Genomic DNA, 15,089 nt, shown 5'->3' with positions numbered 1-15,089 from the left:
ATTATTAAACAAAGCTATTTGTTTATAAGCCAAAAAATTATTTATAAGTTTAAAACATTGCTGAGGCCCCTTAAATAATCCGATTTTAATTCTGTAAAGTGTATTAGATAGGTAAAGCACCTCTTTATATGTAAAAAAATTAGACAACTTCTAAATGGTCTACTTTTTGTTCAGAAAGATTTTAAAAAATTTGAACTTTTTTAAAAACATTTAAATTGCAAATTTATTATGCAAAATCTATTAGGTCGATTTTAATGAAATTTGGTACACAGTTTAAGTATGTTACAAAGAATTTCCTAAGCGAATTACTAAGGTTCTAAGTACCACCGAAGTGGTTAAAAACATTGAATAACAACAGGCATATTTTGCCCCCTTATTTTGTATTTATTGCTATATTGCAGAAAAGGTAATAAGTTAAGACATTTTTGACCAGTCGGATATCATACAAAATTCAATTATCTTTATTTTATTTCTCTACGACTTTGTTCCAAAACGAATCGTTTTAAAGTTATAAGCAAAGAAACAGAAAAAAATCGACGTTTTTCGAATTTTTAAATATTTTATTTTTTTTATTAATGTTCCGGCCATATTTGAGAAGGAGCATAAGTAAATTATTATTAACGAAGTTATCACCTTACTTTATCTGCAAAAATTCGAATGCCACCTTTCACATCCAAAAATAGACGTTTTTTCACAGATCCTTACTGGTCTATAATAAAATAGTTATCATAATTGAAATAACTGAAAATAATGTTGTATATCCATAATTAAAAAAAATTCAACTTTTTTTTAATTAGAAAGATGAAGTGGAATATTAGAATATAGTTCTTAATTCCAAACAACTTTTCATTACAACAATTTTTAATATTTTGAATAATAAAGCTACTTTACTCTTGAGTAAAATGCATATTTTTTGACATAATATCTCGTATACGGCTTAAAAAAAAATGAACTGATGGTTCTATTTTTAATTTAGACCATGCACAACTTTTCACGTTGACGAACAGAACGTCTATAGTCGTCTAATTTCCATTGATGTAATGTGACACAACGTCTATATACGTTGAATTTTTCCCTATTCTACTTTGCAAAATACATATAGTGTCACAACACTTGCTTATACATTTGACGCAGTGTCCGACAACGTGTTAATTGGACACACTGTACAAAACAATTATTGTTATTGTTTAAACAAATAATAATCAATTAGCGGCAAAATCTGTGAGTAGAACTTTTTTACTTTAACATGTATATAAACTAACAAAAAAAGTTTTAGAAAAAGATAATCTTGTTTGAATTGCTCCGAAACAATGCATCTTTTCGTTCTATCTTGACTCTTCTAAAATGCTTCGTATAGATTGCTGAATAGAATTGGGCTTCTTATAACAGGCAATATGACGACTTATATACACATATAAGGATCTCGTAGAACAGTCGTATTATTTAAACGTAAATTAAAACATGGCAACATCGTCGGGCTTCGTATAATGCGTAATCCATATACACTGTGAACGCGTTTATACGAGTGGGCTTCGTAAGACTGTAGGAATAAGACAGTGCTACAATCCCCTTACCCCGTAAACCGCGGGCTTCCATTCATCGGCAGGTTGTAGCGGGCTTCCTATCATTTGTGAGCCATATATATATATATATATATATTCGGCCGATATTCCTGGAATATTCGGAATATTTATATTCTTTTCAGGACATTGAGAGAATGTCCCAGGAATATTGCATGCTATCTGGGAAGAACTATGTAACATTATATTCAATCAAAAAATAGTACAATAGTCAGTTGTACAAGAGTCATTATTTATAGCTGATGCAACATATGGCGTAGCATAATGCACATTGCCAACAAACAGAAAAAATGTATAACGTTTTACTTTTACAATACCAAAAACGGTATTGTGCGCACTGCAAGCGCAAAATCTGCATCCCCAATGACTAAATTGAGGGAGTGGGATCCACATATCCCAAAAAATAAGGAGGATATTCTTTGCAAACACGAGCTTGTACACCTTTATTTCTTCCCTCTATGTTAGAGCCGTTGTCATATCCTTGGCCTCTACAGTCATCTAAATTCAATTGAAAATCATTCATTGTTTTATTATATAATGAGTAGGCCTGCCTCGATAGGTACCTAGAACTAAGGCTATATGGGAAACAATCGAAGACCTTGAATTTCAACGAATATTAATAAAAGCAGTATAAGAACTATACAAGAAGAACAAAGTAGCTATCAAAACGGGCAATAGAATAGCCAGTCCATTTAAGACGAAAAATGGACTGCTACAGGGCTGTTCCATATCCCCTATCCTATCCTATTTTAAATATTCCTGGAAAAAAAAACCCTGAAAACATGGAGAAGAAAGTGCTAAGGAATGGGTATACCAGTAACAAAAGAATAGGCTGGAAATAGACGAAGGTAAACAAATCAAAAAAACAAGTACAAGTATTTAGGTTTCATAATATCAAACAAAGGAACAACTGAAGAAGATAATATAAAACATAGACTAGGACCAACAAGAGACTGCAGATTTTTATCTAAGGAATCCAAATCTGCAATAAAAAAATGAAGGCTCCTATTTAAGATTTTAAAATGACCCCCCCCCCCGACCCCACCTCCGTGGGGAGTCGCGTTTGATGCCATTCGATAGATTTAAAAAAAATATTAAATAAGTGTATTTTACAGTTTTTCGATTTGATGTTCATTTCGCGAAATATCGCGGGATTCGTATTTAAAATATTAAATTTACCCCCCACCCCTCTGCGTGGGAAGTCGTGTTTGGTATCATTCGATAGATTTTTAAAACAATATTGAGCACATATTTTTTAGTTTTTCGATCTGTCATTAATTTCGCGAAATATTCGCTTTTTTCTTGTGAAACTTTGGGACTCACCCATTTCCTTAAGCCAGGCCCAAAGTGTCAGATTTTTAAAATATACACTCTCTTGTATGTACTTAACTTACCTTATCTTTATCTGACAATTTAAAGTTTTTTTAAGGATATATTTTTTTCGGGCCCCCCTTAACGAACTCCCCTGTGTTAAGAGCCAATATATGGTAGAGGTACATCTGCAGGGTACCAGGTTTCTCCCCATATGATAATCTGACGCGCTCGAGTAACTGCAAAAATCCCCGCTTGGGCTCCCCTACCATAATATAGATTTAATATTATAATACTAATGAAATATTTGGTATCTTAGGAAACTACTTTAAAACTACCCACCATTACGGTGATATTGATTTTCACACTTAATTGCTTACAACTGTTGATCCGTTGCTACCATAATATACAACCGTTACCACATACATACTTATTCAACCGTTTGACAATAAACATTAATATTCCTTTGTCAAAAGGGAAATAAATAATTAATCCCAAAAAGGTTTTAAAGTAAAACAAGTATAGTATAAAAATGGGGACCGATTTTAGACGAGAATGGATAAAAAACCGCATTACTACATTCTTCGGATTACCTTCTTCTGAATATTTTGAAGAAATGATGACCAATAAGGAGGAACTGGAAGACAAATTTTACTCTTTTTTGGATGATACTGTGGATACTAATGAAAGAAAGGCATTTTTCTTTCTGTATAAGACTTCATATGAGAAATTAGTCGACGAAGAAATATTAGTTCCACAGAAAGGTGAGTGAATTTTTATTAACAAAATTATATTATTTGCTTGTCTTCTCCGCTTCTTCTTCTTCATTACAGGCTTGAGGTTGAATATACAATCAGTTCTTGTCTTATGCCTTAATTTTTCTATGCAGAAAATCTTTTAATGCTCTTCAATATTTTGAAAAATTTCGTTAGCTTGGAGCCTAGTTTACTGCTCAGCTTTTACGCATTTTTATACACTTTTACCACACCCAGTTTTTGTCTATCGATCCACTCCAATGCTTTTCAATATTCATGAACGCAAACATCTACAGGATAATTTTTCATTAGTTTGATATTATTTGTTTTAGAATATAGACCTTATAATCGTATAATGGCTACTACAGGGTGTTTGGTAAAGAATGGGCCATAGCTTAACCTTTGATTCCTGAGATTAAAATAGGTCGATTTAAGCTAACTTACCTTAATACGAAAGTTGACAATAACTGAAATACAGGGTGTCAAAGTTAAACATTTATTTTATTTATTCTTGAATATTTCCTGACAGACATAAGTTAACAACACGAAATTTGGTAAGCGGTTTTTTTTGAACGATAAATTTAAATTTGCCACCAAAAATGATGTATTGCCCAGAGGGCGCCACATACGTCTTTCAGCGCTCGTTTAATACGTTCAATTTTTTTTTATCTCCCACTCTATATAGGTAAGTTTGAATCAAAATTTTTATTGTCTTAATATTTTTACTTAATAAAGATGTACTACATTCATCTCGCTAAACTTAACCGTTTTCGAAATAAACGCATTTTACATCTGCAATGCAACATAATTGTTCGCATAATATCATTTGTAGTTACACCTAAAAAATAAACTTAAAGCCATAATAATTTCCAAAAATGTAACGCAAATTTCTTCTAATGGAATTTGCGATGCAATAACAAAAATATGGGAACTTGCACAACGATTATGGTTTTAAGTTTATTTTTCGGGTGTAACTACAATGATATTATACAAAAAATTTGCATCGCAGATTTATAAATGCGTTTCGAAAACGGCCAAGTTTAGCAAGATGAATGTAGTATATTATTTTTAAGTATTAAAAATATTAAGAGTATAAAGATTTTGATTAAAAAGTATGTAGAGTGGGAGATAAAAAAATTGAACGTATTAAATGAGCGCTGAAAGACGTATGTTTGTATGAATTTAGATTTCTCGTCACAAGAAACCCCCGCCTCCAAAATTTCGTGTTGTTAGCCCATGCCTGTCAGGAAATATTCAAGAATAAATAAAATAAAAGTCCAATTTTGACACCCTGTATTTCAGTTATTATTAACTTTCGTACCTTATTAACGAGAACCTTTTACCACCAAAGTTAACGAGTATAGGTGTACCACAGGGTAGTATTTTAAGTCCACTTCTCTTTTCATTGTACAATATAGATTTAGAACACATAGTACCTCCACACTATAATATTTTACAATTTGCAGATGATGTTGTGTTGTACACCTCCCATTCTTCTCTAGATATATTTGTAGACGTCAACTTGAATTTACATTAGATTGTGTAAAAAATGATTACCATTCCCTAGGTTTATCCATATCAACGACAAAGACTGAAATTTGTTTTTTCTCCAAAAAACGCCAAATTCCTCAAGGCACCTTCAAATTAGGTAGAATAGAATTTCCAAAAAAAAAAATTGTGTTAAGGCCATGGGTACATAATTCGCAAATATTTTACGGCTATCCCTACCTTTTCTGTCTTTACATGGAAAATTACGTGTAGTAAAATTCACACTGGTATGGATATGTACATATTACTAGAATGTCATTCTACTTGACAATGTCATAACTAGCTTAAAGAGGTGGCTTTTGAATGTTCTTCTGAATAGAAAGCTACAGAAATCTGAATTAAATCGATAATTTTTGATAATCTCCCGTCGTTAAGTAGGTATATTACGTCAGATGCCCTTCGTTGCTACGAAAAAATACATTCAGTGACATTAATGACAATTAATGTTTTAAAAATTATAAAAGTGATGACTTTCAATCGTCAAATATTTATAAAAACTGTGTTTAATGGTACTTACATAAATAAATTACAATAAAATTTTGGTTTTGAACAGTTTTATTCATGAAATAATCGCAACAAATTGCACTCGACCTCTGAAATTAATATAGAATTTTTGCTCTCGTGACACTTTGACATAATTTCACTCGCCTTCGGCTTGTGAAATTAAAACTGTCAAAGTGTCACTCGGGAAAAATTCAATAATTTTAGAGCTCTTGTGCAATTACTACCGATAATTTTTTCACTAGCTATGTATTCAGCGATTGTAATAATTTATATGTACCTACAACAAAAACTAATACTCAATCGAGAAAAGAGGAAAAGTGTTAAAGTGATTTTTTAATAAACGGAATAACTTTTAACGGAAACTATTTTAATAAATGGAACGCTTACAATTTTGAACATCTTTAACAACAAAATACTTGGATCACAGAATATATCTTGATGTATTCTCTGCTTATATCTTCCATAAATAATACACAATAAATAACTTTTTATAAAGTTCACCTTTTAAAATTATTTATCAAATACACTATATATCAATATTATTTCAACAATTCAAAATATTCCCGATTCATGTCAAATAATTATTTAAAATTGTCACTGATTGTCAGTGTCTGACTGACAATATTCTATTCGACTGAGTGCGTTGTAAGACAAAGATAGATTTGGAAAATTACCACGGACATTGTGTTCATTTTTTTCGAATCCTGAAAAAACCAATACATATTTTTGAAAAATCTAAACGCAGAATGAAAGACTAAATTATTACCGAGTGCCGAAAGTCCCTTAGAATATATAAAAAGTTTATTTTGAATGAAATATTTGAAATTAAAAATAACACTAAATTTTCTCTTAGTTTTTCACCCCTGTGACTTATTAAAATAACCATTATAGAAGTTCTCAGGGACTTTCCGCCCTCGCTAATAACGCAATATTTCATTCTGCGTTTAAATTTTAAAAAAATACTTATTAGTTTTCTCAGGATTCGAAAAAAATGAATCCCCATTTGAATAGCATTGCAGCCGAAAAAACGTACCGATCCTCTTAAATATCTTGGGACGTATTTGGATCGTAAATTGTTATGGAAGGATCAAATTCATTATATTATAAAGAAATCAGAAAATTCTATGAATATCCTTAGAGCTTTTTTAGAACCGGTTGGGGAGCTGACCCGAATATTGCATTGCTATTCTATCGCTCAATGATTCGACCAAAATCCAAAGGAATAAATGTTTGAGACTCTGTCTCGGTTACTTAAAATCTACTCCTATTACTATTATTGAGAATGAAGCTAAGGAACCACCACTTACTCTACGTAGACAGTTTTGTACAGATAAGTTTGTAGCTAGAGCTATCTCAAAAAACGTCAGCTACTTAAGGAGTATTCGTAACTTGAATATATTAGATTTAAGCCACAAATATTGGTGTACTAAAAAAACCCCCATATACGTTGAAAGCTATAGGAAATTGACAATGTATGAAGACCAAATGTACAAAAATAAAATACCTCCAATTTACACTAAACCTCCTGAAACTCTCTTTTCCAAGGTAATACAAACAAATTACATGGATTCAAACCTTCCAGGCAGTATTATCAACAAAATAATTAAAGACAGGTGGCCTATGTTTCAATATATTTTTACTGACGGCTCCAAAATTCAAAATAAAACCGGAAGTGCAATATATCACTGGAATTCTGAATACAAAGAATCATGCTGATTGCCTAATGAAGCTTCAATATATACTGCCGAATTATCAGTAGTAATTGCACAAGAGCTCTGAAATTATATATTAATTTCAGAGCTCGAGTGCAATTTGTTGCGATTATTTCATGAATAAAATTGTTCAAAACCAAAATTTTATTGTAAATTATTTATGTAAGTACAAATTAGTACCATTAAACACACAGTTTTTATAAATATTTGACGAATGAAAGTCATCACTTTTATAATTTTTAAAACATTAATTGTCATTAATGTCACTGAATGTATTTTTTCGTAGCAACGAAGGGCATCTGACGTAATATACTTAACGACGGGATATTATCAAAAATTATCACCTTAATTTGCATTTCTGTAGCTTTCTATTGGTCAGAATCTCCTACGAATGAAATAATCAGCTTTATTACTTGCGTTAAAATATATAGCCTCTGTTGGTATGGACAATTATATCATCAATCGACAAAAAATCTAAACCACATTGAGATAGAAATTAAGAGTCTATATTATGATATTACTTAGAGGTTACTACGTTAGAGGACATTCTGGAATATTTGGAAATGGAGAAGTCGACAAATTAGCTAAATCTGCAGCTTTAACCAAACGAAACATAAACAACATACTTCTACCAGTAACCGATATAGATAATATCAGTAAAAACCATTGCAAACAAAATTGGCAACGTGTATATAACCAAAGTACAACGGGAATAAATTTTAGAAATTGCCAACCACTAATTCCCAATGAGAGATGGTTTAAACAAGAATCAAATAGGCTATTTATAAAAACAATAAACAGAATGAGGCCAAATCACGCACTGACCCCAGCATAGGTATCAGTGATAACCCATATTGCGCCTGTGGTGGAATGGAGATCTACAGCACCTCATATTGGAGTGTGGACAGTACAGACAAAATATTAAAGTAATGTATGAAAAGTTAATTGATCTAAATTGTGCTTTACCTGTCAATTTAAACGAAATTCTTTTTCCAAAAAATAAGCAGACGTTACAATGTCTTTACGAATATGTAACGTCCTGTAAATTTAAATTTTAAATAGGCTTAGATAATAAAATTAAAAATTGTAAAAATATCACACAAAATTGAAAAATGTATCCATTACAGTGGCGGCTCGTGATTTTTACAATAGGGGAGGCTATACCTAACTGTAAAATATCTAGACAAATGTGCACTAGCAAAAAAAATGAGCCAAAAAATGTAATTTAAGGTAATGTAATTTTTTTGACCATTTTTATTTACATTTCATAATATCATCCTAATTCATAATTTTCATGATATCATATCATTTTAAAAATAGTTAGTCTAATTGTAAAAGTTTAATACCAAAGTTTGTGTCGTTTATTTGTTAACAATTCCATCTATTTGTAAATAGATACCTATGCATATCAAAATAAATACAGATTTGAAGTTTTGCCGTCCATACATAATGAAGCTTCAAATTTTTTAAGATACTCAACTGAATTTTTTAATTCTAAACGCGGCCTACTGCGAATTCAAAAACACGATAAATTACCGATATTTTGCTTTGAGTTAGAGATATCGGAAAAAGTTTTTTGAGCAAGTTGTTCCAAATATTATTATAACCCCACATACCAAATTTCATAACAAAATTCTCACTTTTAGATTTTTCATTATTTTTAGTCAGGACCCTAAAATTCGTTGTCCCGAGACGTACGCAACCACGCAACGGAGCCGAGAAGCTACTCTGCCTCCCTTGGTATATCTCCGGGCAGCGTGTGATGGCACCGTAGATGCCACTGTTAGGAGACCGGGTCTCCTTAAACGCCTGCTGCGCTGCACAGAGCATTAGCAACGGAGTCTGCTGGGCTTCTCGGCTCCGTTCATGAATCTCGGGATAACCCAGGGTCCTGCCTACAATAATATGTAATAAAACTGAGACGCGATCATGCGTTCTAATGCTAATGCTCCGTACGTTTGGATAATTAGTGATAATATGGAATTTACACGTTGTATAATAGTGAGACTGCTTGTTGTTTTCGCGATTCATGATAAACAAAACAGTGTAGAGTGTGTAAAAAATTTATGGGGAGGCTGTGCCTCCTTTGCCTCCTCTGACGAGCCGCCACTGATCCATTAATATATTATAACACCCTGTAAATTTAGATAATAAGTAGGTTTAGATATAAACTTAAAATTGTTATTGTAATACCATACAAAACAAAACAAAGTCTGCCTAATGGGCTATGTCAAAGCCATTAATAAAAACAAAAAAAAAACTTTCGTACAAAGGTAATTTACCTTAAATCGACCTATTTTAATCTCAGAAATCTAAGGTTATTTATTTATTTATTTAACTATGGCCCATTATTTACCAAACACCCTGTATATTTATTTTTTTTGTATTTTTTGTTCTATTGTTAATAATTTTTGAGTATATTTGATAGATTGATTCCAATAGACTGAGCCATCTGTAGTTTTCGCAATTATTGTTTTCACCCATTTTATGTTTGACCTCGGACTTTCGGGATTTTGCTACCGGAAGTACTGTTTTAAAGTCGCAGAAATGGTAAAGGCGATATATTATTCCTTAACAAGACGAGAATAAATATATATTTCCGGTTTCATGCTTGTCTGTCCGTCTAAATGTCTATCCATAAATATAACTCCTCCGTTATTAAAACAGCGTGACAAATGGGGTGTCAAGTGAAAGCTTATAATCCAAAAATAATATTAGAGGTAAGATATTAGAGTTCGGACTTTCGGTTCCAAAGTTGCAACTGAAAGTATTGTGTTGAAGTCATCAAAATAAATAGTACAAGCGATGTATTATTCGACGCGCCTGAGCAAGACGAGAACAAGTATATATTTCCGGCACAGTATATTGCTAATGAATCAGTAGGGTCACTCCGGAAAAAATCCTTTGCTCTCTATATTTCATTTTGGTGACAATGACATCAAATTCAGAAAAATTTTTAGCCCTTTGCGTAGATGAATGACATTTAACGGCATCCTACCTTGTCGTGATTGGTCGCTGCAGTTGCGCCTATGCCGTGATTGGTCGTTATCGTTGCGCATTCAAAATTTTGTCTCGGAGTGAATTGCTTTTTTTGAATTGTCAAAATTGTGAATTTTGATTTTGTCAAATTTGTCAAATTTTGTCAAATTTGTCAAAATCAAAATAAAAAAAAAATCAAAAGTGAATTGATTTCAAAATTCGGAGTGAATTGCCAAATTGGAACCGTTAAAATGGAGAGTAACCCTGCTGATTCATTAGAATTATACTGTGATTCCAATTTTATGCCTGTCTGTCAGTGAACACATCTCCTCCGTTATTACAATATATAAAATGACAATTGATATAAAATTTTCAAAAATAGATACTTATTAGTTTTCTCAGGATTCGAAAAAAAAATGATGCCTTTAAAAAGCATTGGCCGAAATTTTGCTCCTACACTCTTAAAAAGAGTTGTTTTCATTAAATTTCGAAGTTTGCGATTAAACCAATTAATAGCACGTTTTCTGCTATTCACGTTCTTTAAAGGAAAACAAATGTTGTATTCTTCACACATAGGACAACTCTGCCGTTGGTTGAATTACAGTGGATATCGTTAAACACAGTCCAATCTTTGGATTTAACTTTTTCCACAAAGTTCTTAATATTTTTTTCATTAATTAATATTTTTTTAGTCTTTTCTATAATTGTAGACACATTTTTAAAACTACTTATAATAGCAAATACCTATACCTAAATGATCAGATATTACAGGATCGCAGACACCTGTATTTAAATTGAGTTCATTAATATAACTATTATCAAGGCAAGAGCTTGAAGTAAGTGAAAGGGCGGCAGCAAAAAAGTGCCATCCTTACACAAAGCAAAGTGCAAAGACTTGTTTGTTTAGGACTAGTACCGGGTAGATTATGACATACTAACATCAAAAATAAAATTATAAATACCAAATGGATGATTATTTTTGATCAGATTGCATCCATATAAAGGCTTAAATAACTGACCAAGTAGACATCTTCCCAGGAGAGGGATGAGACAGAGAAAAAATTCGACCAAGGCCGCAAGACTTTACCTGGTATACAGACGAGTCGAAATCGCAAAAGGATCAGCGCAGGAATATTCGGTAGTATTTAGCGAGAATTTAAACATTTCTATATTGCACTTGGAGAACCTTATCTCTATATTTTAGAAATATATTTTTGCAAACTTACAGTGTGCAAGATAAATTAACATAAGGGTTTTTGAACTGAAAGGGACAAGCAAAGATTCATCAAAGGCAGTGTTTATGTATTTGGACTAACACACATTTCGTCGGGGCTTCAGTAGATCGGTTATATACAATCTCTTAACCAATACCCGATAAACCTCTTATTCTTATTTATTTAGACCTTATTATTCTTATTTAGACCTTGTAAATGCAAGGCTCTTGAATCAAATCGAATCTTCTCAGAAAAAAACACCAAGGTCTGCTGAAGTACTACGCTGTAGGTCCGCTTGCTACACTGATTGGAGTCATCGCGGCATCTGATGGTTTTGAAGGAAAACTTTAGTATGCCTTAAAATAAGTAGCCCTTAGGGCTTGTAGGGGACTTCGTTCACTAGTATTTGTGCGTCGTCATCGATCTTTCGATTTTTTGACAACAGTCTCTTAATGTCTTGATTCTGTTTTCTTAGTCGGGCCCTGATAATTGCTTTTTAACAGCCTCTATCTTGGGGACCATGGGATGCTTGAGCATATTATGAGGATCGACTTCATTTAAGTCTTTCACAGTCCCTCCATAGTCCTTACCATCTCAGTCGTCCATTTTTGTGTATACTTGTTAGTATCGTTTATTATGTTTTGTGCCCTAATAACACAAAGCATTCCAGGAATGTTCCTAGAAGGTACACACAGGACATTGAAAACATTCCTGGAATGTCCCCAAAAGCACACGAATGTCCCTGGAAAGTCCCAGGAAAGTGCTGTGTCAGCATTTTAAACATTCCTTGAATGTCTTGTTGGAAGATTCCATGAATGTCTACGAATGTTCTTTGGACATTCACAGTACATTTTTTAGACTGAATGTCTTGTTGGAACATTCCACGATTGTCCAAGAACATTCCATGAATGTTCCTAGGACATTCACAGTATATTTTTTAGACATTCTCTGAAATATATTGTCAGTGATGTGACAATACCTCCTATATGTTTTTTCATGAGTTTTGCATGAGACGAAAAACATTTTTTAGGACCACCTCCTGTTTTCATACGTAAGTTTTGACTTGTTTTGTAGTAAATAGATAGTTGAATTTACTACAAAACAAGTCAAAAAATATATGAAAACAGAAGGTGGCCCAAACAAGTGTTTGGTCTCTCTTACAAATCTCATGAAAAAACAGATAGGAGGTATTGTCACATCACTGACGATATGTGGCCATACCAAATAGTGCATCCTTGATAAATATAAACATTTTTATTGCATAAAATCTTTTCATATATTTTTTTAATGTAATTTACTAATATTACTATAAAAAAATGTGTCACATTTGCTTTGTAAACCTTTCGTTTGCCTTTCATAGCCACATATTCCGTTTCCTTCCTGGTTTTTTGTAGACCACTTCTCTCAGCTGATTCTAAAAAAAAATTAAAATAAATGGTAATTTTTCTATCCTTTACAATTAACAATCAGAAGAAATATTATTTACAGGTAATAATATGGATAAATAATAATAATAATAATTCCTTCATCAAGAGATAGCTATCAAGCTGGGACTTCTCCAAACGAACCATCTCCCATATTATCAATACGTCCCTGAGAGTATGCTTGAGGATGGCAACTACAAGCTATACTGGGACCGCACTGTGCTCACAGACCAAACAGTGGCACATAATAGACCAGATCTCATACTAGTTAATAAATTAACAAGACAAACAACACTAATTGATGTGGCGATACCTAACAACAATAATCTGCGCAGTAAATTTACTGAAAAGATAGCCAAGTACAGAGATCTGGAAATTCAAATACGAAGACAATGGAGAATGCACAGTACCCAGATGTATACCTATTATTATGTCTACTACTGGAGTCATTCCAAAGAACCTCCTCGAAAACATAAAAAAACTGGGTCTAAATGAACACCTTTATAATACCATGCAGAAAGCTGTACTACTTGTGACGGCCAGATGTGTACGAAAATTTCTGGGAGATACTCCAGCATATCAAGTCACCTAGGGCTCGATAACACGGAAAGAGTCCCACCCGAGCCAATCCTTTTGATACCGTAGGTATCTGGGATGAGTCAATTTTTCCCCTAGAGGGAGTGTGAGCCGTATGGCTAAATCTGGATAATAATAAAATAAATATTAAATAATATTTAAATAAATAATAAATAATATTTTGTATTTTGAGAATGACGTCCGATGTGGAAGTAGAACTTTAATAAAATTATTTTTTCAAGTAAATTGTGGCTTATTTCCCAGTTAGACTAATTTATTACAAAAATGCCACAAAGAAATAGCTTTTTCACAAACAAATAAGTATTTATTTTATTATATTTACTGTTTTTATTATTTACTTTAACGTAAGATTATAACTTAATTCTTGTTTTCTATTTCTGATGTTTTTATTTATTTACATTGAATATTAATCAAACATTGAATATTAATCAAATAATTAAACAATGTCAACTTAGATCTCTGATGTAGATAATGAAGTGCAACGGTATCTATATTGTACGGACTGTATTATTAATTAGGTTAAGCATATTACCTGTGTGACATAAGCTATTGGAACAGCACAGCCTCTCAATGAACAGATGAAAGTGAAGTTCTGTCAATATCTTTTTCTAAAAAATGTTTTGAACATACTCCTCTACTAACAAATCTGATCTATACTTTACGCCTTCTTCTCAGGATCTTCTGGAAAGCTAAAAATACAAATATATGCATTACTAAGCAATATTAACGAATTTATGTTTTAAATAAAAAATATGATTAATGAACTCAAAAATATTATAAAACAGCTTAGAAATTGTTAGAAACAGAATAATAATATAGTCGGTTCGCTAAACTCAGACACAACCGGCTAGTGATTTTAGTAGGTAATTTTTTTGTTTTTGGCCAATTTTGCCAAAATTGGCAAAATAGGGCTTTTCATCGATTGTCATTTGTTTCCAGCTCCTGTCATATGTTGTATAATCTGTGTATAATATTAATATACACGGATTATGCGACATATGATAGATGCTCAAAACAAACGACTGAATGAAAAGCCCTATTACTAACTAATTAGTAATTATTAACTATGTAGTAATTATCTTCTTTTTTTGGTAAAATTTGCAAAATTATTTACTAAAATAACTAGCCAGTTGTGTCTGAAACTCAGTTGTACTGGGACTCTGAGTTTAGCGGACCGACAATATCTTTATATTCTGTGTATTCATTATATGTAGTTGGTACTATTATAGTGTGTGGTCTACCCTCGTTTATAAACGCATACATTAGCAAAAACGCAAAAAGAAGAATTATTATTTTAATTTTACAAAAATCATCCTTTTGTTATTATCTCTATTTACTATTATGTTATTATATTATCTCTATTTACTATTTTAGTTAGGAATAAGCGAAGTTTGTGGCTTATTCGCAATTAAAATAATAAATGAATATGACCAATTATTAACTTACAAAATAATAATTTTTCTGA

At 32.0% G+C, this 15,089-nt stretch overlaps 1 protein-coding gene across 1 annotated transcript in view; it reads left to right on the top strand.

Moving 5' to 3' along the window:
- The first annotated feature begins 3,358 nt into the window (after window positions 1-3,358).
- LOC114336768 (dynein axonemal heavy chain 10) overlaps window positions 3,359-15,089 on the top strand; it is an 863,661-nt gene continuing 851,930 nt past the window's right edge. The window contains exon 1 of the mRNA XM_050648469.1: window positions 3,359-3,655. Coding sequence (XP_050504426.1) covers window positions 3,424-3,655 — 232 coding nt within the window. The 5' untranslated portion in view covers window positions 3,359-3,423. The remainder of the gene's footprint in view (window positions 3,656-15,089) is intronic.

The sequence above is a fragment of the Diabrotica virgifera genome, chromosome 4, assembly GCF_917563875.1.
Source record: "Diabrotica virgifera virgifera chromosome 4, PGI_DIABVI_V3a".
In the NCBI taxonomy this organism is placed as follows: domain Eukaryota; kingdom Metazoa; phylum Arthropoda; class Insecta; order Coleoptera; family Chrysomelidae; genus Diabrotica; species Diabrotica virgifera.
This window is presented reverse-complemented; position numbering and strand designations above follow the sequence as displayed.